We start from the raw sequence: 27,500 nt of genomic DNA on the forward strand, positions 1-27,500 counted from the left end.
CTCCTCCACTCCCCCTTCCAGGATCCTCCTCCACTCCCCCTCCAAGGATCCTTCTCCACTCCCCCCCCATCCCAGGATCCTTCTGCACTCCCCCTCCCAGGATTCTCCTCCACCCCCCAGGATCCTGCTCCACTCCCCCACTCCCAGGATCCTCCTCCACTCCCCCCCAGGATCCTCCTCCACTCCCCCTCCCAGGATCCTCCGCCACTCCCCCCCAGGATCCTTCTCCACTGCCCCCTCCCAGGATCCTCCTCCACTCTCCCCTCCCAGGACCCTCCTCCACTCCCCCCCAGGATTCTCGTCCACTCCCACCCTCCCAGGATCCTCCTCCACCCCCCCAACCACTTTTTAAAATCATGGTTCTTTTTGATGTTTTGTTGTTAATTAGACTCACTCAGCTACACCTTGATGGGTTTGAGGGTCGAGGAGCAGCAGCTGAAACCCGAGTCCTGTTCAGGTTCCTCCTGATGACTCGAATGCAGGACTCGGACCTGTTTGATGTTCCATTTGATTTGAATCTGTTTTTTAGGTGTATGGGTGGTGGTGCTTCGTTACTGGTTTGTGGGTGGTGGTGTGGGAATTGTTCAGTGTGGGTGGTGGTGTGGGGATTGTGCAGTGTGGGTGGTGGTGTGGGGATTGTCCAGTGTGGGTGGTGGTGTATGGGTGGTGTTTTGTGGGTGGTGGTATCTGGCTGGTGGTGTATGGGTGGTGTTTTGTGGGTGGTGGTATATGGCTGGTGGTGAGTGGGTGGTGTTTTGTGGGTGGTGGTATATGACGGGTGGTGAATGGGTGGTGTGGGGATTGTGCAGTGTGGGTGTTGGTGCTGAGGAGTTGGTTTGTGGGTGGTGGTGTGGGGATTGTGCAGTGTGGGTGGTGTTTTGTGGGTGGTGGTATATGGCTGGTAGTGTATGGCTGGTGGTGTGGGGATTGTGCAGTGTGGGTGTTGGTGCTGAGGAGCTGGTTTGTGGGTGGTGGTGTGTGGGTGTTGGTGCCTATGAGCTGGTTTATCGGTGGTGGTGGTGGTTGAAGTTGTTTCTGCATAAACTACCTTGTGGGTTGAGAACAGTGGTCAAAGCACAAGGATCACCTTGTGTCCGGCAGCGCGAGTGCATCTCCATCCACATCGGCCAGGCGGGCGTGCAGATCGGCAATTCGTGCTGGGGGCTGTATTGTCTGGAGCACGGAATCCAGCCCGATGGACAAACGCCCAGTGACAAGACCATGGGGGTGGCAACAACTCTTTCAACACCTTCTTTTGTGAGGTGGATGCTGGGAAACAGGTTCCTCGTGCCGTCCTGATCGATTCGGAACCGGACGTGATTGGTGAGTGTCGGAGTGAGCAACTTGTCGATAAGTTTCTCCTTCCTCCTCCATATCTTTCCTCTTTATTCCTCTTTCTGAACTTCCAGTTTGTTCGGTAATTGACCTTGGTCCTGATGTTGAGGTTGTGCCGTCCTTCAGATGAAGTCCGTACCGGTTCCTACAGACAACTCTTCCACCCCGAGCAACTTATTTCGGGCAAAGTGAATGCAGCCAGCAACTATGCTCGGGGCTACCACACCGTTGGAAAGGAGATTGTGGACCTGGCTCAAGACCGCATCCGCAAGCAGGTAACATCACAAAGGATCGTTTCCTCAAAATAAGCTCCGAAGTTTGTTATTTCTTTATTCCTGGCTTGCAGGGACTTTGTGGCCTCCTGTTGGTCCGGTGATGATGTTCGAGTCCAGAAAAACTTTCAAAAACGTCACACACACAAACAAACATCGCTGCTCTACCAAGAGGATGTCACAAAGTTCCGAAGCAACTCTTGTGGGTTCTATTACTGTCACGGAATAACTACTCTCAATACCAATGGTTATGACTTGTGATGTATTTCCTGAACCCCAGGCGGACCAATGCACGAACCTGCAGGGTTTCCTTATCTTCCACTCCTTCGGGGGTGGCCCGGGTTCTGGCCTTTCCTCCCTGCTCATGGAGCGCCTCTCCCAAGAATATGGAAACAAGTCCAAGCTGGAGTTCACCGTGTCCCCGTCACCTCAAGTGTCTACCGCTGTGGTCGAGCCATACAACTCCGTTCTGACGACCCACGCCACTCTCGATCACTCAGACTGTACCTCCATGGTGGACAACGAGGCCATCTATGACATATGTCGGCGCAACTTGGGCATCGAGTGTCCGAGCTTCATGAACTTGAACCGCCTTATGGCACAGATTGTGTCGTCCATCACGACCTCGTCACGTTTCGATGGCGCACTCAATAACCGATTGCATGACTTCCACAGGAACATGGTGCCCTTCCAACGAGCGCACTTCCCAATGACCAGTTACGCACCCATTATCTCTGCTGAGAAGTCCTTCCATGAGCAGCTGTCGGTGTCTGACATCACCAACGCGTGTTTCGAGCCCGACAATCAGATGGTGAAGTGCGACCCTCATCACGGCAAGTGCATGGCGTGCTGCATGATGTACCGCGGAGATGTCGTACCCAACGACGTCGCAGCCATCAATCTCAAGCACTCCATCCCATGTGCAAATTGGTGTCACGCCGATGTAAAGGTACGGCCAAACGCAGGCAAATCAACGATCGGGACGCCGTTCAACAATGGCGGCGACGCCATTGTGCTCACTTATCAGCTGTTGTTTCTCCTCATAACAGATCGGCATAAACCTCCAACCTCCAACTGTGGTGCCTGGAGGTGAAGTCGCCAAGGTGCAGCGAGCCGTGTGCGTGTTGATGAACACGACGGCCATTGCGAAGACCTGGACACGGCTCGATCACAAGTTTGACCTGATGTACGCCAAACGTGCCTTTGTGCACTGGTATGTGAGAGAAGGAATGGAGGAGGGAGAGTTCACTGAGGCACGGCAGGACCTCGCATTGCTGGAGAAGGACTATGAGATGCTTGAACAAGACTTTGATGAGGGTGAGGAGAGTGAGTGAGAGGAAGTCTTGATGGTGTGGCCCCTCTCTTATTTCTCTCATTGTTGTTTATTGTATTGTTCTTGTCAAATTTGTTATTTATTGCATTGTTCTTGTTAAGTTTGATGTTAAACCCGAAAGGTTAAATTCTTGTTTTTTGAGTCAAAGTTTTGAACAGCAGTGTTCCTGTTTTGAAGGAAGTTGGAGGTCAGGGTACCTCTCTGTACTGCATCCTGACCTCCCAAAACTTGTGTTAATCAGGTTGGTGGAAGGACCCAAACTAAAGATTGCTGTTTTAATGACCTTCCTTATTTATCTTTGATTTTGACTTTGATTCATTCATGTTCCCTTTTACTTAAACTTCATTAAAATCCTTTGTTGAGATTCTTACCTCGTCCTTTATCCATTGTAGGTAGTTTGGTGAAAAGTAATATGATTAATCTTGTTACTGTCGTCACATTCGAACCAGCGTCCTGATCCCAATCCTGACTATGAATGTCATGGTGGACAGTGGGATGGACAGGAGGTCAAATCTTCCACCCAGACGAGCATCAAGTGAAAAATAGATTTTGAAATAAATTATATCACCGGATTCGGAGCAACGAGCTGAGCTCAGGAAGTGGTCGGTTGTTTGAATCTAGCCAAAAATAAACCAATTGGAGCCAAAATTGGTGAAATATCATTTAATTTTTCGGAGAAGGGGTGCGGCAGTACTGTACTTTACGACATCGAGCCGAAAAGCAGGATTTGGTGCTTTGTGGTGCTTTCCCCTCAAAACGTCATCATACTGTACAGAGGGTGGTTAACTCTATGTACTGTAAATTGCAGAATTGTACTTGACGACATCGTGCCGTAAAGCATTGTTTGGTACTTTGTGGTATTTTTTTGGTACTTTTTTGGCAAAAAATGGAGGTTACGATTCGGGAATTTTATTTCTCTGACCAAAAGTAATTAATCTAACCAGAGAGTTGGTGTCAAAGCCACCCAATGCTCACCTGTTTATACATTTATCGTTTTTAAAAGACTATTCTAATAATATTTTTATAAAGCATTGCAGTGAAGTCTGATCCAAATAATTTTAAAACAATACAGTATATGTATTTGTATATTGAAATCAGTAAAAAATAGTGTGGTAGATAAAAACATTATAAAGAAAAAACTTTAACGTTGATGTGCTATAAAAAAGTTAAGTTCAAAACAGGTCAAAAATTTAAAAAAAAATTAAATTATTTTTTAATTTCAACTTCACCACATCAATAGTATCCCCCAAAGGAACCTCCATGCCAAATATCAGCATCCTCGTACACATATGAAATGAATGGCAAGCTTCTACATAACTTGCACCAAAAACTTTAACGTTGATGTGCTACAAAAAAGTTAAGTTCAAAACAGGTCAAAAATTTAAAACATTTGAAATTATTTTTTTAATTTCAACTTCACTACCCCAATAGTATACCCCAAAGGAACCTCCATGCCAAATATCAGCATCCTCGTACACATATTAAATGAATGGCAAGCTTCTAAATAACTTGCACCAAAAACTTTAACATTGATGTGCTACAAAAAAGTGAAGTTCAAAACAGGTCAAAAATTTAAAACATTTGAATTTTTTAAAATTTCAACTTCACTACCCCAATAGTATACCCCAAAGGAACCTCCATGCCAAATATCAGCATCCTCGTACACATATTAAATGAATGGCAAGCTTCTAAATAACTTGCATCAAAAACTTTAACATTTTCACGCTCACGCTCACGCCGGGGGTATCGCTATAGCTCTGTTCTTTGAACAAGCGAGCTAAAAATGTTTAAAAGTAGTTACATCTTTTTTTTCACCAAAATTTGGCAAATTTTTCTCCACATCTCCACATCCGAGGCCAGGGGTGATAAAATATGGTGCACAGTTATTTGGTTTTGGTCAACTTGTTCTGGTGGTCTGGTCTGGTTGGAGAGGACTTGTCAGCTCCTGGTCGGTCCTGTTCGGAGCAGTGCATTCTGGGGGTGCAGTAAACCCCCTGGTGCTGCCGGATGATCTCCAGGCATGCTCTGACTTTGGAAAGTCTGCAGTGCTCATCAGAAACTTGCCGAAGGTAGATGGAGTGCCTCCTCTGTCCTGTCTTGTTCCCCTTGTCTAACTATTGTGGAATGTCTGAGGGCCTTGTAAAACAGCTAGTTATGATACTGTTTGTTCGCTTATTTTGTTTATTTGAGGGCACGTAACATTAGGGCCTAAAAGGGGATTTTTTTATTCCTTGTTTCCTGTGTTTTTTATGACACTACACCCTGTTCACATTTACTGGTCTCCTAGTTCTTTTGTGTAGAGCTCCTTATGATCGTGGTGTGATGTAAGATGGACGATTGGCACAGCGACTCAGACTCACTCAATTAAAGAATATGTGGGCCGGAGACTGCTCGGCTCACAATTGGACTTCATGAAGCAGGAAATGCCGTTGAGGTTGCAGGAAGACGTACTCGGCATAAAATTGCAAATCTTCGGTGTATCATGCAAAAAGCACAGGAATATGAAAGGTGTATTTCTATTTTATAGACTGGAAATTCACTCTTCCTTAGGGGTTGGTAGGAGGAGTCATGTTAGTATTCATATTAATTATATGATTGCTTATACTGTATTATTGTTTTGCAATAATGTTAATGTGACGATTACGGATCCCCAGGGAAAAGGAAGCACCTATTCATGGAATAAACCTCGTTATATCGTGGGATTCTGTTTAGCTTTAAAGTGTACGCGCAGAGTCCCTGCTCTGTGGGCGATTATGTTCCAAGCATGCAACACATCCTTCTGACACATACCTTTATTTGGGCGGTGTATAGGCAACTCACAGCTCTGTATATGCAAAAAACCCGAAAAACCCAGGTGACGTGCATGAAGCAAATACATATCTGCTGCTTGTGATTCAAAACAGCTCATCACACGGGAACACGTGGGGACAGGAATACTGCACTGTAAATGGTGGAGACTTGTAATAGCCTCCCCGACCTGGAGGGGGCGCCACATGATACTCATTTACATGGAGAATTTTGATCCCTTCCCATCCACCAAGAGCACCGGCAAAGATAAAAACACCCCGACACATGAATTGGTGTCATGCTGATCCTATGTAAGTCTGAATGTGATCAGCCCAGAACTGCAGGAGTCGTGGCGCGACAAACAAAGAAACACACAAACACCGGCCTGTAAATTATAGTAAGCAAGAGAAAATACAACCCGTCGTTTCACTGAAGGAAATTTAAGGCAGAGGGGGTGGGGATGGGAAGGGAGGGGGAGCAATGAGGGGTGGGGGAGTGAGTAAGGGGTGGCAGAGCGAGGAAAGGGGAGCGAGGAAATGGGGGAGAGCGAGGCCTCACCACATGTCGCTATACACTTTGGGGGAGGGGGGAGGGAGCGAGGAGGATGAGAGAGAGAGAGGTGGGTAGTGGGGAGGGGAAGGTGGTGTTCTGGACATACTTTAGATAGGAGGTCCAGAAGGAAAGCAGGGAGGGGGAGGCGGGTGGAGGGGAATTTCCCTTCTGCGGGCATGATGTCCCCTTCTCCAGCATGATTCCAGGATTGAACGAAATTTGGTACGTTCATACGGGTCAGACGAAACAACTGGGATTTGGGAGGAGGAAAACATGATGGAAGGGAAAGGGAAGGAAGGGCATTTTCCTTCAGTCGTCAAAAAAACCCACACCGATGTTTGTGCCTTTATTTAATTTCCACACATATGATAATCTCGAGAATCTCTTAACCTGAGATGAATTGCGAAATTGATCCGAGCAGCAGTTCCAACTGCGAATTCTTTTTGTTCAATTCACACATTGTTTGCAATCCTTTCCTCTCCTCGACCTTCGGAGAGTTGTTTGGTGGTGAAGGGGATTTGGGAGGAAGATAATGTGAGGGGAGGGGAAGGGAAGACAACAAAAGACAAGGAAAGGCAGCGTAAGGGGATTTCTCAGAGATTGCCTTCGATATTGGAGAATTAGAATATGATGATGAAGGATTTATTCCAAGAGTGAGAAAGGTAAATCGACCTCCTGATGATGTTGTGAAGACTATTCAGAACAATGAATATTCAACAGATTCAATAACAACAGCTGTTTTCCTCCCGGTAGGACAATCAGCACAGTTCAATCTTGTTAAAGCAAAGGTATTGCTGTTTAATGATGAATTGATGTTCTTGAGTTCTGCTCGAACAAGCGTTAAACTAACTCCCAGATTAATGTTTCTTCCAACAAAAGATGCTCTCCAAGGTTCAAGTTATTTTGATGAACCATTGAACCCAGAAAATGAGGATGATGAAGTATATATTGACTTACTAGACTCAGTTGCTCATGGAGTTTGTGTTGCTGGTAAAAGTAAGAAGAATGAGAAGGAGAAACATTATTTATGGTTTAAGTAAACTTGGTGCAGGTATATCTTCGCAACATGTTCGCTATCTTCCAAATGACCCATCACAATTGGTAAATAAACGATTGTTGCTGTTGGGAAGTAAGACGGCTGGAAACAACAATTGTTTTAATGAAGCACCAGCCATTTTAGACCAGTTAATGAAGATAAAAATCTTTCATAATAAATAGCAATGTGTGTGTGAGTGTGTGTGGTTTCGTGATCAAGTAGTGGCATTCGAACTCTGATCAACATTTGTTGATCAGGAGTGAGATATGAACAGTCGCCCTGATTCCCTCGGGAGTGCAGGATTCGAACTCTGAACAACATTACATAGGGGACACGAAATGGTTGATCATGATAATTGGTGTCGGGGGGGAAAGAACGCATGGAAATTTAAGGGAGAGACATTTTATTTTTTTTTCCGAGGGGATTAAACGCGTGTGCAAAATGGTGGACGAGATCAAAATGGCGGACGAGCAGAAAATGGAGGTTTGGAGGGAAGCTAGTGAGTTTGAAGGAAGCCAGTCAAGGGTAGAGTCGATTGATAAGCATTGGGTGAAAGTTTCCCCCATCCCGAGCGGGGACCCACACCACCAAAATACCCTTCTGGAGGACGTCGTGATTCCACTGGGATCCACACCCAATAGTGGCAGATCGGCCTCGCTCAAGCCACTGAATACGAAGGAGTTTATGGAAGGAATTAAACGAATGATGAAACAAATGAAGGATGAAGTGAATGGGAATATGCAAGGAAAAATTGATAAAATGGAAGGGAATATACAAGCAGGACAAAACCAACGAGGAGTGCTATGCGAGTGATGATGATGGAATCAGAGAGGAAATGAAGGTGAGTCAAAAGGAGCTGGAAAAGGTAAAGGTGGGGCAGCAAAGCCTGGATAACATACTGAGCAAGACGCTGGTCATCGACTCTTGGCTGGTCGTGTGGGCCAGGCCTCGGGTGTGTCACCGAAGGGGACGGCGCGATTCTGCAAAGCCGTGGCCTCGTAGAGGATGATTGCCGAAGAAGCTGCATGGGGTCTATGAGCCTTGGTGTTGAATACCGCTCACGAATTGCCTGATGTACGTTTTTCCCACTGCGAGAGAGAGGCTTGGCGCCATATTTTTGCATGCGTCCACACGTGCAGGACAAAGCGCCTCGATTCCAAGTTTCACAAAGACCATCTCTGGACCAAGCTAAGTGCCAGATGAAAGGAAGGATTTGCTTTGTTTTGTTTCCCCTTGTCTGTATTTATGTTTGTGTGTGGAGGTGCCTCGACTTTAGGATTTATTTACTTCGTGTTATTATTATTATATTCTGATTATTGTTCCTTGTAAATATTTATATTGCCATTAAATTCCACCGTTATTTTAAGTTGCTGTGTCCGTGTTTTTGTTGTGGCGTTCGAGTATAAACCCTCTGTGCTGTGCTTCCCCTCCAAGGATCAACGTGTCCGCCTCTTAATAAGAAAGACCGCTCGGCTATCGGACTGGAGTTGGTAATCACACTGACTGACTCCAACCTGCTGAATTTCCGAAAAAATTTCGATATCGGCCAAGCACTAATGTGTTTGTTTGTTTATGTGGTTGTTTTGTATACAATGTCGAAGCTCGTATGAGAGCTAACACACAGAATGTAAAACAAGGGGAGTAGGAGAAGAGAGGGGCGGGAGAGGGAAGGACAAAGCAGTGGCGAACATTGAAGAGAGTGTGGGAGTTTGTTCAAAAGGTGGGAAAAATAAGGAATGAAAGAGTGAAGGTGAGCAGTAATTCGTGATTTTGGTAGTTTTTCCAGAAGGGAGTTTTTGGTGGACCTTGAGCACCCTGCGGAAATATGGGGTGGGGGAACATATCACAGGCAGAGCAGGAGGGGCGACGCCGGAGAGGAGACGGCATATTTTTTGTAGCAGCCAGCTATTTTGCTTTCCCCAAGAGGCCGGAGGACCTCGGCTGCTTGATAGGTGTTACTGATTACACTCAGAGGAGTCGTACCAAGAAGCTGCATGCCAGGGTTGTGTTTCCATCTGCTCGCATTCTCCTCACTGGTTTGCTTAAAGCTTGTCATCACTCGGAATCATTCACAGGGGAGGGATCCACAACCAAACTCATCTCACCAGTGTGAGATCGTTTTTGTTAATTCAAAGCTGATTAACTTACGAAATAACTTACAACACACAGAAAACTTTACAGCTTCTCTCCAGTATGAGTTCGTTTGTGGATTTTCAAGTTTGATGAATGACTAAAATCCTTCGAACACAAAGAACACTTGTACGGTTTCTCCCCAGTGTGAGTTCGTTTGTGTGTTTTCAAGGTTGATAAGTAACTGAAATTGGTTGGAATGATGATTGAAATGATCTTCTTCGTTGAAGAACTGTGCAGAGTTGGTGAACGAAACGGTTTTCATTTGTTTCTCTGCAAAGAAAAAGGAACCGCCATCACAAGTTAGATCATGATGTGGTTACTGCAAACAATCCTGGGATATCATCAGTGTTCGGTTAATTCAATGCGGGGGTCGTGAGACTTTGTTAATAAAGGAAAGATAAATCGATGTTACTTGTTTAACATGTTTGATGATTGCCAATAATAACCAGCAAGATGAACTGAGATGCTTGTTGAAAAATAAGATGAGCGAGTTCATGGAACACCAAACCCCACGTAGTGTTGATAAAAACGAGATGTGAAGGGTCTTTACAACTCTCGCTTTGTGTTTTTGAATAAAATCTACATTCCCTACGAGCCGCCATTCTGTCTGAATGTCGATATTCCCCAACGATGAGAACGTGAGTGGTACATTTGATTGGTCGAGATGGTGTAAAATGGTGTAATATTTTTCCCAAATACTGTACTGCTAATCTGAAGGTTTTTGGAAGTGTAGACAAGGTGATTTGTGTTTTGTAGTTTTCAAGTTTATAATTAAATTTAAATTAAATAAAGATTTTAAAGGTTGTAGAAAAACACAAAATAAACTTTTTTTGGAAGTTCACCACCGTTGATGCACCGTTTTGTACACCACCCGATCTAACACGTGAAATTAGTTCTTCGTGTCTCTTGTTTGTTTGTGTCTGGGATGAGATGCTGTACAATCTGTCAAATTCATCATCCAAGTACTGATACTGAAGGAATATCTGGCCAAGTTGGCCAAGAGGTTAGCGCTGTCTCTATTGAGCGAGTGCAAGACCAGAGTCCCGCTGGACTCAAATTATATCCGGCCTTCAGGCGGCTCAAAGACCCCACAAGGAAGTAACACGGCATCAGAGGCCCGGGACCCTTTTCGGAGCTACAATCTGTCTGGCCAGCGTGGCCGTGGTTTAGCGGCCCACCACATTCGGTAATCAAAGTCCGAGACACGTGGAATTAAAACAGCCTTCGGAGTGGGACTCAAACCTCAGATGGGCCGGAGTCAAACGGCTCCAACAATATTGTTACGGCTGTGGAAATTCGCATTACACCATAAAGGGCCCTCACGTGAGATATCTCTGTAAGTACTTGTGTAGTTAGCCCAAACCCGTTGTATAGAGGGAATTTATGTGATTCATCCGGGCTGTGACGCTTTGAGTCAGCCATTTTTTCTTTTCTGTCGTTATTGTGAACCAACCACGTCTCAACCGCCATCACACAACAACCACCTTAACCACCACGCCAGCCATCGTCACCAACTACAACCACGCTCCAACCCGCAGACAACAACCACAATGCCACACCACAGAAGACCCTCCACCACCTTCGCCTTTACCTTCACAAATTCATCCCACATCATCGCTTCCATGGCCATTCCCGCACCACCTGTGAATACTGAACGCCGGGCTGTCTCGGGCCCGTTCGGCGATTGGTGCCGAACGCACCGAGCCGCGAGCGCGAATGGCGGCCTTTCCGAGGGGAAAATTCGGATCAGAAACGCTTCACGCCCACTTCTCCTCCGTCCAATTGGCGAGTGCGGGGCGGCTTGGCCCCGCCTCCAAGCGTGTGCATGTGAAGTCCGTATATGCAAATTTTAGGATCAGGAGAGGTTCACGCCCATTTTTGCCCGACCAATGGCTGACCGGGGGGCGGCGTGGCTCCGCCTCCAATCGCGTTCTGATCCTAAAATTTGCATATTGGCTGCTCCTGCCGCCTATAAAAAAGGCGAGCGCAAGGCGAATTGGAGCGAGTTGGGTTTTGGAGTTGCTTGGAGAGTGTCGTCGAGAGGTTGCTCTTGGGGGACAAGGAGCGTGCGTTGGCGGAGTGGAGTCGAGTGCGTGCAGTGGAACTGCAAGCAAGGGAGCTCGGGTCCGAGGCAGGAAGGACGGCGTTCGGCGACAAGGTTGCGGTGTGGGGGATTGCTCGTCTCGTCGCAGGTCCCAAGCCAGCCAGCCACTCCCCTCCCCCAGGGCATCAACAATTCCCCCTTTCCCCCGCGCTGAGATAGTGCAAAAGGGGGCCCCGTTCCCACCCCACCCCAAACGTCGTGCCAACGAAACCCGCCAAGGGGCACGGAGTCGGGGCACAGTCGGGGCCACATTTGCGGCTTGCCCGCCAACGCGTCACGAGGACGCGGGCAAGACCTCCCCGGTCTCGCGGACCTGGCCGCTCCTCCAGGTCACGCGCATATATGGCCTATGGGCCTGTCTGCCTCCTTGTCTGTGAGGATGGCTTCTTTCCTTTGCTTTTGTGTAAATGTCTGTTGGCGCCGTCTGTGAAGTAAAACTGTGTAAGTGTTGCCGTGTGTGCGCGTCGTCGGTTTTAGCTCTTACATTTGCTTTATGTGCATTTTGATTCTGTATGGCTGTATATACGTGCTTTCCATGTGCCGGGAAATAAAATGCTTGCTTGTTGAACTGTGCCCGTTTCGCTTTGTCTTTTCTCTATTGACCCTCCATCCTGCTTCACGTAAGGGGTTCGTCATGGGTGCAACATCCCGGTAATTAATCTGAACTGTCCAGGTCGACGATAACACCGCTTGGTTATCCCGATAGTACGGAACGGGCCGCCCAAGCGGCTCGTGTCCGGAGTCGACCTGCGGCGAGGTACGATCGCCCGGTTTACCATCCGCGTGGGTACTTAGGTAGGTCGAGTTTGGCGAACAACCCTATCCGACGCGGGTGGCCGATTGGCACGATCGTGGTGAGGTCGAAAGGCCCACCCGTGACTAGCTCCCCGCGTTGGTCCGAGAGGGTCATGACAGAATTGTCCGTCCGGTGGGCGACGTGCCGCGATTCGAGTTACGTGGCCGTCCGCACGCCGGCGGGCGCGAATTCGCAACAATATTTTTTGTTGATAATTTCCACCGGATAGATACACATGACAACGGACAGATATCGTGCACACCATAAATATTAAGAAAATGATTTGTGATTGGTTAACATGAGAAGAGTTCTGTTTGTCACTTTTTCTTCCCGACTAGTAAATATGAAAGTTGTTTTTAAATTCAAACTTGTTATCGTGTACGTGGAGATTCATTTAAACTATTTAATTCGATTCACACAGATAATGATTCAACGAGAACTGAATGTTTATTTGGATTTCTGTCTGCAGTTCACCCTCAAAGGGAACAAAACATCATTATTTTTGTGTTTACAAGAATTATGAAATTTATTCGTTGTCAGCATTTTATAAAAGGAGAACTTTTTCCATTTTCAAATGAAGTGTTTCAGGAAAATAAGTAAAAACAATGACAGTTCAGTTGTGTTTCATGTACATTGTCCATCAGCAGATGATGAACTGATAGATTTATCCGTCTCACTCATGTCTGGTCACGTGGACTGTGACATATTATAAAGAGAGGACCCGCAACCAATGACGGGCTATCTCAGGTCAGGTCATGAGTGTTGTTTAAAAAAGTCTGAAGACGACGATGGTTCACGAGCGGTATTTGACGATGTAGATTATTTCAGAAGTCAAGGATGAGACAATGTGATAATGTTTGACCAAGTTATAAAAATGATCAACATGATGTGGTACGAGTGACAGGTTATTAGCTGCAAAATGTCGAAAACCCGGTTTCGTTCAACAACTTTCAAAATTTGACCTTTGCATAACCTTGAAAGGTCACAAAACAATGTTGTGGACATTAAAATAAGGAAACAGGATATGTGCTATAGCTTATTGGAGTTAGTTCGTCGAAGAAGGTCGAAAACCCGGTTCGATTCCCACAACTTTGAAAATTTGACCTTTGTGAACTTAAAAGGTCAAAGGTCAAGGATTATGACCTTTGGTGCAAAACTTCCTCTGGAACATTCCAGGAACAATAACGTCATATCGGCTATATGGCATTTTGCACTCCTCGGATTATCCATACATTGATGAAATCAGCGTAAAAACAAACTTGAAGGGGAGGCCACGGGCAAGGTGTTCGAGATAGAGCAAAATGGTTTCAAGACTTTAGGTGGGGAATGACCTCAAGATTATGTATAAAAAATATTGTCATCCTTGCTCTCAAAGTTTTGGCGGTCGTCTGATTTTTATGTCAAAATTCGAAATTTTCTAAGTTCGTGACCTTCTTGACCTTGGGACCTTCTTGACCTTGGGACGAAATTGAAAAATCGAGGTCTGTGGGGCTATGCAGGTGCCATTGGGCTAACCAAATACCGAAACCCCTGCCAGATTCGACAAACCCCCGAGGAGAAGATGCAAATTGAAATCGGCTACCCTATAAAAACACGTTTTTTGGACGTGGCTCCTCCCATAATAGGCGCATTACGCCCATTCTCAGGAAAATACAACTAGATCATGATATAAACCTCCCACCAAAATTTGATCAGGATCGGATCAAAACCCACAGAGCTATGCTCGGGACAGACAGACAGACAGACATACAGACAGACAGAGAGACACACAACAATATAATAGCGAATATAGTGGTCACTTATTTTTTTCGTGAAAATATTTTTTCACTTTTTTCGTGAACCAATAATCAGATGGGAGATGTTTAATAAACACCTTTTTACCTGGTGATTTGGCTGTACACGAAGTTATTATTTATTATATCTCACCTGTACCCTTGATTATTATTAATTATATCTCACCTGTACTCTCAGTCAGGTCAGGCCAGATTAGATCTGTGACTTGCTGCAGGTACCATGTAAACCTGTACTAACCTGTTCCATGGTCGGGTTGTTGGCGACTAAACCGTCTCCCCCACCAGATTTTCTGGTGAGGAGGGTGTTTGGATATGGACACCCATCAGGATTAAAAACAAAACCTGTCAAAGGGCGGAGGAGCTCCTTGTGAGCCAATGGCCATCCATATCTAGTGCCCAACTGTGTCTGCGGACGTCCTCCTGCAGTTGGGTTACTTTTTATTAGGAGGTTGGTGGCAGGATTTGCACTCCGGCCACCGTAAAACCCTTCATTCCGCAAAACACAAAAACGCAAAAATAAATCTGAAAACCCACTCCGTGGGAGTACCTCCTGTGCAGCTTCCCTTCGCAGGGCAACTCACCGGATGACGGGATTGGGGCAAAGCCTTCGGGACCCCCAATCGTTGATGAAAGGAGGGAAACCACGGGGGTAACATTCCCGGGTCAGATTGCGGGAGAGTGTGATGACGCACACTCTCCGCTCTGCAGTTAGAGTTAATGGCTTGCCGTGCACGCTTGCGTGGTCTTGTGTGTGAAGTCAAGTGAGTGGAAGGATCGGGGATTGAAGACCTTAAAGGAAAGCCGTTCGCAGCACACCTTGTCCCATTCACCCACTCGACGTACGGAAGGGCGAACTAAACGAACACCAACGAGATAACTGTCTCGGAATCGCTATATGTTGGATGCCATTGCCTCGGAGGAGTTGCCGGCTTTGCACAACCGCAGCAACATAAAAGGGAAAATGTTTGAGAAGACAAGATGGTTGTGATGGTGAGTGTTTGGTGAGAAACATCATCATCATGCTTAAACTTTCGATTCCATGATTTATACCGGATGGAGTACACACACACACACACACACACACACACACACACACACACACACACACACACACACACACACACACACACACACACACACACACACACACACACACACACACACACTATAACGATGCTGATTCACAGGGTGGGTGTTGGTTCCATCAATGAGCGTACCTTCCTGTGCAGGTAAAGGTAAGTCACTCGTCTCATCAGCCAGGATTTGCTCGGGGAGGTCGAAGATCTCACTGAGGTCTTTAGGGAGATGAGGCCATGGTTCTGGAAAGTAAGATTAATATTATTATTAATATTATTATAATCGATCTATAATTCCAGCAATGTGTGTGTGTGTGTGTGTGTGTGTGTGTGTGTGTGTGTGTGTGTGTGTGTGTGTGTGTGTGTCTGCGACCACCGTTTCTCTACAACCGCCGGTCCGATCTGATTGAAACTTGCCAGGAATATTGCCGGGTACCCGCGGATGTGCCTTTTCAAGGTTTGATATTTATCGGACAAGCGGTTCCCAAGTTACGGCCATTTTATTGCTTTTTTTCAGTGTTGGAAAGGTGTATATATATATATCGCAGCTGAAGTGTCGTTCCACCTTATCATGCCATTTTTAGGTCATCTCGGTCGAGATGACCTAATAAAGCCGGACCATATGTCCGTACGACCGTCCGTCAACAATTTTTCTTTCCGATCTTGATGAAACTTATATATGTGGGTAGAGGTCGATGAGTGTTGCACAACGATATAACTTTTGTCCGGGTTCAAGGTCAGGGTCAAGGTCACGAGGTCACGTAAGTTATAAAAATCGCCATTTTTCAAAACCTTTCTCGTCTGCCATTCTACAAGATATTCGGCAACTGTTTTTTGATTATGATAGTAAAAAATATTATCTTGTATCTGACCGGACAGATTTTTGAATTTCCTTCCCGTTTGATGGTCACGTGATCTGGAAGATGGCCAAAAACGCCGATGCGATTCGCAAAGAAGGAAGGAAGGAGAAATGAAATATAAATATAAAACACATTTTTAGCCTTTTATATTTATACATTTTCCGCCGAAGGTGCAAAAGTTTCAAAACCCGAAATGTAAACGTCGGCATTTATTTTTTTAAAATATAATTTCGTGCGGCGCGCCAAAATGTCGAGTCACCTTTAACCAAACTGCGCAGTTCGAGCTGCTCAGTAGAACTGCGCAGTCGTCTTCGGTCAGGACTGAACATTGAGAACTTGTGGTGTTATAGAGATGACCGTCACCCCCACACGGGGGTATTTTTTTCCCAAAGATATCTCAGAATAATGATAACAGCATATTAATAATAATAATAATAATAGCACAATAATTGGCAGTAATAAAAAGAATAACGTGATACAATGACCAATGTCTGTCAACCAATAACGACCTATATATTGTCTGTCAACCAATAATGACCAATAACGTTTGTCAACTGACAGGACACGGTGCTATGACGTCACGAATAACGTCACAATTAATGGTTTTTTTTGCACGATTGACGTCACAATTCTTCTTCTTCTTCGTTTGGTATGACGTCACAATCGACGCTGGGGACCTGAGTATGTGCCTTTTCAAGGTTTGATATCGTTTTTCATCTGTTTCAGCTGTTTCCCAAGTGTTTCCCAAGGGTTTAAAAGCTGTTTTTTTTCCCAAGGTTTGAATTAATTGTTGTGCTTGGTAGACATTTGTGAATACATTTAGAGAGAGAGGGGCGAGAGAGGAGGGGGGAAAGAGGGGAGAGAGGGGTGAGAGAGAGAGGGGCGAGAGAGGGGGGGTGAGAGTGGAGGCGAGAGGAGGGGCGAGACTGGAGGGCAGAGAGGGGGGGGCGAGAGAGAAGGGCGTCACAATTCTTCTTCTTCTTCGTTTGATATGACGTCACAATTGACGCTGGGGACCTGAGTATGTTTCCCAGGTGTTTCCCAAGTTATGGCCATTTATGATCCGGTTGGTCCGATCCAATTGAAACAATGCCCCGATCCAGTCGCCGTTTACGAGAGCGAAGGAACGAAGCTGCACCTACGGGCCCGAACTAGTAATTAACAATAAAACGAGAACATGAAGAATGAGTTTGTGGTTCAAACCTTCGTACGGAGGGAACGAATGATCGACGAACTCGGACTCGATCTTCCCTTTCAAAACACAAACAATCCATTAAAACGAGCGTCAGGAAGAACACACAACATGTCGGGACGGAGTGAACGTCACGTACCGGGTCCGGAGTCTTCATCCTCGGGAGAACCAACTGGACGGACCACGGACCCGACCACGGGAGAACCTCCTGGACGGACCCCGGACCCGCGGTCTGAGGACGAACCCCCCAGACCGAGCACGTTACCTCCATTCGAGCTGCTCGTGGATCCCGCGGGGTGTTTGCCGTGTGTGGTCTTCGCCCGAGAGATATCGGATGGCCGTGCACCATCCCCTACTGTAACGTTCAGTGCCGAAGGACCGGACATTGTTGACGACGAGACGTTCCGAGAGAAACAAAGCACGTGATCATGAACCTTGTTGAGTCACGGTTTCTCGGTGGTCGATTCGCCACGGGTCAATCACGTGACGTAGCAAATCACCGACGAGCAAAACGGAAAGATCAACATGCGGATTCCCCACACACGACGCGTCACTTCCGGTCACGTGGACCATGTCGTCGTCACCACAAACCGATCCGACTTTGATCTCCCGCCTTGTTATATGTTTGTGCGTGTTCGCACGGCATGCCACATTTCAGCTTCCCACGCCCTTCCAAACCACGTGCAACAACAACCTCTTCAAAGTGGACAACATCACCTTTTTTGAATGATGCAGAATATGTACAGTTTTCTCAAAACTTTTATATTTAAAGTGTTGAGATTTCTCAAATTTTGACACGTGATCGAGGGTGTCATTGTCCGTGTGCCTCGAGCGTTTATTGTTTTCGTACAACGAAAAATGAACACACGAGAGGCTATTTGAGCCATTCCACGTAACTTTCTCTAGCGGTCACACGAGTCACAGCCTTCAAAGTGCTGTCATTCAATGAAGAATGATTCATTCGGATTTATTTTTGGTCCACATCCAAAGGGCCCAACGTTCTACAAGCCTGGAGAAATAAAATTCCGAATGAATCATTCTTCATTGAATGACAGCACTTTGAAATCTGTGACTCGTGTGACCGCGAGAGAAAGTTACATGGAATGGCTCATTTACAGTTACAGGGGAAAGCGACGGATCACAAAAAAAAAAGGCAAATTTTTTTATTCCAACTCACAGTGACGGACATTTTAAAATATGCTCCAGCTTGACATCACACCTGCACTGAGTCCCAACTCAAGCTTGGTGATGTTTTCCTTTGGGATGTTATTTCAGTGTTCACAGTGTAAAGCGCCCTCCGGTGGACGATCGGAGGAAGTGCATCTGAACAAAGCAATTTTCATAACTCGGTAATTATTATTACTAGTGTGGACCCGTACGTGTGTGCCCGTACGTGCAAAATTTTCTTTTTTGATAATTGTCATGTCAATTGTGACGTCATAGCACGTGTCCTGTCATTGGTTTGGTAAATAAATGGCCATAACTTGGGAAACAGCTGAAACGGATGAAGAACGATATCAAACCTTCAAAAGGCACATACTCAGGTCCCCAGCGTCAATTGTGACGTCATATCAAAAGAAGAAGAAGAATTGTGACGTCAATCGTGCAAAAAAAGAAGAAGAATTGTGACGTCAATAGTGACATCAAAGCACCGTGTCCTGTCATTGGTTGGTAAATAAATGGCCATAACTTGGGAACCGCTTGTCCGATTAATATCAAACCTTGAAAAGGCACATCCTCAGGTCCCCAGCAATATTCCTGGCAAGTTTCAATTCGAAAAACACAAGTTCTTGCTGCAATGGATAGAAATATAAATAAATGTGGAGCCAGAAGGAGGAGTCCACTACCAAGCTTATACATATACATCCTATCTGTGCATTTTTTGGGGGTAAATTTACAATAGAAGGAAATATTTCACTGATGAGGTAAATTTATTTTAAAAATACCTCTTGTTACATCGATTCGCAGAGCTGAATCAAAGAACACCAAAAAATATGTGATATCATCTACTCCCTGGGTAACTGCGAATCACGAACATTGAGCTGTGTTTGTCAGCCCTGACGGTATAATCCGTAGCAGCGTCAGAGTCTTTCCACACGCTGTTCTGCTGTTCCGTGCGAATAAGTTTGAAAGTACCGGATAATTAACATTATTTTAGTTAGTTTTCATTTCATTTATGTGCTGTATCACGTGGTTGGGTTTTCGTATATCATGACTCGCCCGCGAGGGGTGGCAGTAATGTACATCCGGGCACGGAATAGAGCGCAGTTACTGCTGACGCTCTCACTCTCCGTGTTCCGCTGCACCTCGGACATTACAATTGCATTAATCAGTTGTCCGGATTCAAACCAGTGTCACCAGTGTCCCCTTGTCCTTTCCATAAACAAACTTGCAGCACGCAACTGTTCTGAATTCCAGCCCTTGAAACCTCAAAGCTGTTTATGAACATGTGCCAGCTTTGTCTCGCAGCCCGCTGGATGCAGGGCAAAGTAACCGTGGGAGAGTTGTTGGATTGCCAATGATCCCTAAGGCCCGATGGGGGTGGGGAGGGAAGCCCACTTGCCCAGTTGTTTCTTGCTTTGCCTTGCTTTCTCCGCCTTGGAATAGATTTTATATATTAAAGTTTTGTAGTGTGACTTTTAGTGTGGTACAGGGTCTGACTGCTGTGGTCGGTCCCTGTGCCACCTCCGCATGCATGCGCTGTGCTGCTTCAATAAATCGTATCATTCGAGAATCCTCAGTTGACTCACCTCAATTCTTGGCAGGGATTGAAGGGTCTTCACAGCCATCATTTCTATTTTGGGCGGTGTATAAATTTGGCTTTATTTCGATTGAGCTGTTGGGGTTAGGGTGTTAGCGCTCGGGTTAGGTTTAGGGTTAGCTGTTGGGGTTAGGGTTAGCTGTTGGGGTTAGGGTCACGGCCCGTGACGTCATCGTCGGCCCGCCTCTCAATGGCATGGCCCGTGACGTCACCGTCAGCCCGCCTCTCACTGGCACTGCCCGTGACGTCATCGTCGGCCCACCTCTCACCGGCACGGCCTGTGACGTCATCGGCAGCCTGCCTCGCACCGGCACGGCCCTTAACTGCCGTCCTTCTGTTCCTGCCGTCCTATGAGTGAATTTGTCCTTCCTTGTCCCACATCCAACGTGTCCACCAAGTTTCGTCTGAATCCGTCCACAACTTTTTGAGATATCGTGCGATATATCGGTTTCGGCCAATGTCTCGATGGTGAAGATTCGCCGAAACAAAATTATCAGATCCGGATCCGGATTCGAATCTGCACCAAAATCGAATCAACTCTTCCTTGTTGCATACCCAACGTGTCCACCAAGTTTCGACTGAATCCGTCCACAACTTTTTGAGATATATCGGTTTCGGACAATGTCTCGATGGTGAAGATTCGCTTAAACAAAATTATCAGATCCGGATCCGGATTCGAATCTGCACCAAAATCGAATCATTTCTTCCTTGTCACACACCCAACGTGTCCACCAAGTTTCGTCTGAATCCGTCCACAACTTTTTGAGATACCGTGCGATATATCGGTTTCGGACAATGTCTCGATGGTGAAGATTCGCTTAAACAAAATTATCAGATCCGGACCCGGATTCGAATCTGCACCAAAATCGAATCAGTTCTTCCTTGTCGCTCACCCAACGTGTCCACCAAGTTTAGTCTGAAGAACAATCGCTCGATTTGTATTTAAACCAAACTGGCTACGGATTGCGTCAGACTTCGCTCGGTCTCTGATCAAACCCAGTCTGTAGCTGGGGGTATATCCCCACCTGGCAAGGCACTGGGGTACTTTGGTATCGTGATCTTAGGCGCGTGACCCGAGACCCGTGATCCTACACCCTTCGTAAGGCCATCCAACAGCCTCCAGTAAATGGTCAACACCACTCACATGATAGGCAGTGCACAGACAATCTGTATAAATGTTTCTCACAGACATACACACATACACACATTCCTCACTCAATCCCAACCCTCACCCCAACCCTCACATTCAAAATCTCAACCCCAACCCTCGCCCAACACAATGTCCGTTTTTCAATACGTATTTCAACAATATATTTTTTTGTATGTTTTCTTTTTTCTCTTCTTCCAATTCTGTCTTTTAAGGCTTTCAGGTTTGATGACATAGAAAGGGGGAGTAAGAACTTTCCTGCACTTTCTTCCCAGAACTTTCTTGATCTTGCTCCCATCAAGCACCATCCAACAAAGAACTACATCGATAGGTTTAGATCCCAAAAAGTGATAGCATTTCAAGTCTCCAAAATAAACCCAACTTTCCAAGTCTTCAAGGGATAACTCATTTCCTGATTTTTTTTCAAAATTTGTGAGTCTCCAAGGTAAAACTTGTATTCTGGCTCATCAAGGTCGAGCTCGTTCTGTGGGTCTTGGTCGCTCACAAGGTCTTCAACCAAGCCAACAATTTCACCCCAAGTTGTGCCAAAATCGGTATTTTCAGATACAATTTCCTGTGAGAGAAAATAATAATGTATTAATTAAGTTATTTTGTTATTAAATGAGTCTATGCTTAAATCAAAGTTTGAAAATAGGAAAATAAAATCTTACCTCAACAGATAAGAGGTTTGAATGCAGTTCATCAACTTGAAGGTTTAGTTCCATACAAGTAGTAGAGCTGCAAGCAAGCACACAGCACTCCATTGCCAGCAAAAAAATATGTTTAAAATGGAGCCTGGGCTTGAGGCTTTTATAGGGAAAGACTGTTGGGCATGGTTTCCCTGGGCAACCCCAAGCAAGCCCAGGCAAGCCTTGTGAGAATGGAGAAATTTTTTTTCAAAATGGAGGATTGTTTGAAAAAAATTCCCTGACAGCCCAGACAAGCCTTGGAAATTTTTTCAAAACCATAACATTCTAGAATTTTATCGTGATTTCTTTGTGAGTCAGAGATGAACTGGAAATGATGTAAGAGTAGGCGGGGCTTAGTAAAGTAGGCGGGGCTTAGCAAAAGTGGGCGTGGCTTATGGGAAAAAATAATCTGAGGCTCAGGAGGTGGTCAAACAAGAGCATTCAGAGAAGTTTATCATTTCGTGATGGAACAAAAGGGGTATCTTAAAAAATATAAAGATTCAAATGTTTTATTTTTAAATATTCTAGATGGGGATTATTGTGCAAAGAAAATTAAACTATTGAAGGAATTTGAGAATGAACAAATCTTTATAGGTTCAATGAGTGAGCTAAACAATATGCATTGGTTATTTGAAAAAGAGTGACCCGAGGTTAAAAGGGGAGACAAATAAATATACCTTGAGATAAAAAGGGGGTTTATTTTTCGGGGAAAAAAAAAATGAATCGCTGAAAATCCCCCATTCACTTCCATGGGGAAAAGTGAGCCAGAATCAGTATATTCACCCTACTCAGCTTGATTTGATTGTTTGGTCTTCGATTTTTCTTTCCCAGCACGATGAGATGTTCCGCATATTATGAACTTCTCTGTCATACGTTTTAAATGTAATTTAATGAATGATTTTACACAATGACGTCATAATGTGAAAGTAGAAGTGATTCATTGAATTTTGGCACCTTTGCCTCACCTTGCACTTCTTGATGCCAAAGAAATCAAGTGCGTCACAATTATTGGAATCTCCAGCGATGAAGCTGAATCTATGGTTCTCTTACTCTCACACCGGTAGTCTCTATATCTTCTCCAGGTTCATCTCTGGTCCTGCACCCCTCTGCCTTGCTCTGTACCCCCATCCCCGAATTTTGCTCCGAAGGGCTTTCTCGGTCTTCCAGTAACCCACTTCTGTTGAAACTCCCAAAATCCAGGTTCTTTGCTCACCTCGACTCATTTGTTACTCCTTCCTTCAGCCTGTGGAACCAACTCCCTCAGACTGTTCAATCTGACTCTTCCGTCTTCAAGACAGCTGTTCACCAACACCAACACCCCCCCCACCAATCCATCCCCACGATCTTTTCCCCCTCTCCAAGCCTTCCTTTCTCCCCCAAGCCCTCTCCAAAATAAAGCCCTCCACAAATGGACCTCTTCCTTTCCAGATTAACGTGCTTTCCCCCCTTATTCCTCACCATCCTTTTCTTATGCCATCTCCAGTTTTCCTTTCCCCTTCTTGCTGTGTTTGAGCTTGCATCCAGCTTGTTCACCCCTTTGTCCACCCACCTCCCGATGATCTCATTCTTCCCATTGCCCATTCTTAGTCCAAGTGACCCTCCATTGTACCTCTACCCTGTTGTAGTTGTGTCCCCCGCCCCCCCTTCCATCATGTTAATTTTGTTCTGTTATGTTTGGGTATTTTCTATGTTTAAAGTCTACCACGAGTGTCTAAAAAAAAAGAAATTAATGATTGTTAAAGTTGTTGGTTTTTTGTGGGACTTCTCTGTACAATATAAAGTAGATCGTGGCAGATCTTCCAGATCGTGGCAAGTCGCTTACTGACCCGTATTGCTGAAAACGTTGAATCAACCGACGAATCATGAAATCCGGAGGGGCTTTTCTGGCATTGAAGTGTCAGCAGTATGTTCTTTGGGTGAGAATAATATTGATCGATGAAAAGTAAAATAAAATTCCATTATTTTTCGTTCTTTGTTCAGTTGTGAATTTTTCCATGGGTAATTTCCAAACGTTGATCTAAATTGTGAAAAGAAAATAATAATAAATTATTCCAAAAACAGAAATGTGATTTAATTTCGAAATCCCGAGGTTACTTTTGGGACATCCCGCTTATTATTCTTAAAAGAGAAACATGTTCAAGCACATCGATGTAATAATCATGTTGTATTTGAGTACATTTGTCATGAAAGGGTTCCAATAATACATTTACTTTTCAATCAAGTTTAATTGGCAACATTTTATTTGTTTATTTTTTATCACCCTCAAACCCATTATGCTAATTTTGGAGAAATTTGCATCGACAGGTGCAACACATTCTTTTAGATGCATTCCTTTTTTGGGTGTGTACAAGCATCAGACTGCTGCGTCCATTGCACCTGAAAATAAGCACTAACCCGGTGTTACATACAGGAAACAAAAACATGTGAATACTGCTTATGTGTCAATATAACACATCGTGGTTATATTCCTGAAATAATTCCAATTACATTCCCACTCCTCCCCAACACCTTTGGGTGAATTAACTGTTTTTCCTCAAAACTTGATGGAATCAATGGAAACTTGCACAGGCACAACATCGGGGTGCCCTCATTAATCCCTGCAAGTTTCAGCTTCCTCGATCAAAGTCATGGACATGCAGGTGTGGAAGAAAATAATTATATTGTTGTGGATTTTCACCCGCTCGGCGTGCGGACGACCGCACTACCTCAAGGATAACACAACCTCAAGATTCACAGCAAGGCACACGAATAATTCCCGTTATACATCGGTGGGGAAATCTAACCTGGACACGCACTAATCGACATAACTGATCTTCGGGGAACCTGATTGGTGATCTGTGAATTTCCACAACCGTAACAATATTAATGTACTCTAAATTGTAATCGTTGCTGGTGTTTTATAAATTTAATTTTATGCTATAATTCCAATTGGCTGTCAGTGATGCTTCCCTTTAGCCAAGAGTCTTTTGACCTAAATGTTGATAAAATGTCTTGCTATGGACCAAAGTGACCTGGTTGATAACAGTAACTTTTGTTATGATTACATCATTTGCTTTTCACCGAGAAGACACGTATTGCAGTTGGAGTTCTTTGTTTAAGTCTTAACAGCCCCCATCCACTCTCCCTGTAAGCATTAAAAATAACAGAAATTGTAATCTTGTTTTAGCGCAAGCCCGTGTGGAAGTATACCACCACAGTGGGGTGTACTCCTTGGCTTCCAAGTTAAAATAAAACTCTCTGATGAAATGTACTTTCACGTTGTGGAAAGTGAATTGATCGGTGTCTGTCATTTGAATAACAGGATTTGCATCGAGTCGGTTAAATGATTGATTAAAAGTAATGGAACAAATAAAACGTTAAGATAATAAATTCCACAACACAGGCATCTCGATTTCTTGGTGTTTCCCTTCCCTTTCCTGGATTTTGACTTCCTGGTTTCTTTGTCCAGCTCAGAGTAAGACTTGATCGTGTTGTCGTTGGTTTCACCGTCTGTGGTGTTGTTGTTGACTGTTAAGATTCCGGGAGTATCTGTTCAGCTTGCGGATTTGTCCGTGTTTCTGTTCGTGTTGTTCGCCGACCGGTTCGGTCCGGAGTCCAAATTGCTGGTGTTTCAGAACACGTTGGAGAACTGGGACTTGGTTTTGTTGAGATGCACTTCGGTAGTGGGGTAATCTTGGTCCGATTCCTGCTGACTCCATCACCTCTCCTGAAGGACCAAGCATCATCTCTCTTGAAGGACCTCGAGGCTCATCAACATATACAAAAAAAGAGACAGTCTCCCCCATCAGGTTTTCTGGTGGAGGGTGTTTGGATATGGACACCCAGCAGGATTAAAATTCATGAAAGCTCTATTCACTTCTGAGTTCAGGCAGCTGGTGTTTCAGAACAGGTAGTGTAAGTGAGGATGTGTTTGCCTGAGACGTACCTAGTAGAGGAGTACTTGGATTGAGTCCGTATTCTCTCCGCAAGTTTGAGGCTTTCTGGTGGATTTCCTGTTCCTCACATCGATCTTTGATGTCATTTTTATTGTGGATGAAGTTAGACGTCTCCACTTCTGGTGAAACAAGGAAAGTGCATGCAGGAGAAGGCCATTCGGCCCATCATGCCTGCGCCACATCAACACTTTAATTGGGGGAATGAGGAGAGGAGTGTGGATGAGAGAATGTGACACACCCAGGGATATCCCAAGGGTGGAAAAATAAAAATGGGGAAACATATCTTTTAATTATTTAAATAAATAAAAAACAAAATGCGAAATTTCATACACACATATCTCTACTAATAAATGTCACTATGTGTGTGTGTGTGTGTGTGTGTGTGTGTGTGTGTGTGTGTGTGTGTGTGTGTGTCCCCTCCATAACTCCAAAGCCATGAAACCTAGCAGCCTGAAACTTTGCGTGCACACTAATGGAACTCGAAGGAAGTGCAAGAGTGAAAATTGAGTGTTTGGGTTAATTAAAACACCTCTTTTGAAGATAATTAACGGCGTTATTTAATTATTTCCTTCATCAGGCGATCCTCGGCTATACCGCGCTCTCTGGAGTCTGAAGGCGTTTCCTGGGTAACCTCGCTGGGGTCTGAAGCCGCCATGTTTTTTGGCCTGCTCAACCATGCCTTGACTTGGAACAGGCCGCAACGATTTCTTCATGATAAAGTTTTCGTTTTTCACTTTCCTCACTCATATTATTCAAAACTTGTCCATCATAGCTACGAATCGCTGGGTGCATTGCGATGCTTATAAACGCGCGGAGACACCAGCATTCGTGACTTTATTTCATTTCCGCACGTGCCATAATCTCGAGAATCTCTTAAACTAAGCCGATTTACAAAATTTAAGCTCCAGAATTGAACTTAACAGCAGTTCCGACTTCTTAAAAAGTGTCCATTTGTCCAATTCCCACATATTTGATATTTTGAGCGTCTCCAGGAGGTGTGTGCTTCATATGATGGTTTGATGATTGCTCATCACGTGCCAAGCAAGCCGTTCCTTATCACCCCTTTCGTTGGAGTGTTTAAGCCGCTTGGCGAGCACTCTTCGATATTCGCATTGTCACTGAATACTGGATATCGATGAACTTGAACAATGTCCAGGTGCCACTCGCCTGTGATGGCCACGTGTTGTTCTGAAGTCACTTCGGCACAGATTAATACAATTAAAACAAGAAAATGAGCAATCAGTGATTGCAGACCCTTGCCAGGACTTGTTTTATGTGGTGTTTGTGTGGTTTTGTGTGGTGTATTTTTGTGGTGTTTATGTACTCGTGTGTTATGTAATTAATAAGAGACATAATTAGAACTGCTACCTTATAACTGCTGCCAGTGATGACCGGGTACCAAGACGTTCTGCTTTGATGCAACCCCGCTTTGATTGGACACCTGACCCTGACCCATGACGTTTTTGTAAATTATTTTAAATTATTATTCAATTGAATTCAGAATGGGATTAAAATAAATTCAATTCAAATCAAATGGAAGACCAAACAGATACGAGTCCTGCATTGGAGTAATCAGAAGGAATCCGAACAAGGAAAAAGCAAAGATGAAGTCATTAGGAGGAACGTGGACAGGGTTTGCATTTCAACGAATACTCCTCTACCCTCAAACCCATCATCAGTGTTTGTAAATGTAAATGGA

At 44.9% G+C, this 27,500-nt stretch overlaps 1 protein-coding gene, 1 long non-coding RNA gene and 1 pseudogene across 3 annotated transcripts in view; 1 reads left to right on the top strand and 2 right to left on the bottom strand.

Moving 5' to 3' along the window:
• LOC147007907 (tubulin alpha chain-like) overlaps window positions 1-3,479 on the top strand; it is a 188,392-nt pseudogene extending 184,913 nt beyond the window's left edge. The window contains exons 2-6 of the transcript XR_015053815.1: window positions 1,102-1,323; window positions 1,462-1,610; window positions 1,888-2,556; window positions 2,657-2,956; window positions 3,390-3,479. The product of XR_015053815.1 is annotated as a tubulin alpha chain-like (transcript). The remainder of the gene's footprint in view (window positions 1-1,101; window positions 1,324-1,461; window positions 1,611-1,887; window positions 2,557-2,656; window positions 2,957-3,389) is intronic.
• A 2,238-nt stretch (window positions 3,480-5,717) lies between these two features.
• Window positions 5,718-17,793, bottom strand: LOC147007915 (uncharacterized). Its single transcript, XM_085866026.1, has 3 exons — window positions 17,409-17,793; window positions 15,359-15,460; window positions 5,718-9,718 (listed from the first exon to the last, which is right to left on the bottom strand). Exons 1-3 carry the CDS (start codon window positions 17,653-17,655, stop codon window positions 9,546-9,548), a joined length of 522 nt encoding a protein of 173 aa, XP_085722152.1. The 5' UTR covers window positions 17,656-17,793; the 3' UTR covers window positions 5,718-9,545.
• A 6,247-nt stretch (window positions 17,794-24,040) lies between these two features.
• LOC147007916 (uncharacterized) overlaps window positions 24,041-27,500 on the bottom strand; it is a 5,387-nt gene continuing 1,927 nt past the window's right edge. The window contains exons 2-3 of the long non-coding RNA XR_015053748.1: window positions 25,792-25,920; window positions 24,041-24,242 (exon numbers count right to left, since the gene is read on the bottom strand). This is a non-coding gene — a long non-coding RNA (uncharacterized LOC147007916). The remainder of the gene's footprint in view (window positions 24,243-25,791; window positions 25,921-27,500) is intronic.

Source organism: Eptatretus burgeri, chromosome 23 (assembly GCF_056783735.1).
Source record: "Eptatretus burgeri isolate ZD-2024b chromosome 23, Ebu_testis_v1, whole genome shotgun sequence".
Lineage (NCBI taxonomy): Eukaryota > Metazoa > Chordata > Myxini > Myxiniformes > Myxinidae > Eptatretus > Eptatretus burgeri.

Bases quoted from the DNA above. Each gene is read 5' to 3' on its own strand.
- LOC147007915 (XM_085866026.1), bottom strand. From the start codon at position 17,655: ATGTCCGGTCCTTCGGCACTGAACGTTACAGTAGGGGATGGTGCACGG. The intron at 15,461-17,408 runs GTACGTGACGTT...CTTACTTTCCAG, and splicing joins GGATGAAGACTCCGGACCCG to AACCATGGCCTCATCTCCCT. The intron at 9,719-15,358 runs GTACGCTCATTG...TTTTCTTTGCAG, and splicing joins ACCTTTACCTGCACAGGAAG to AGAAACAAATGAAAACCGTT.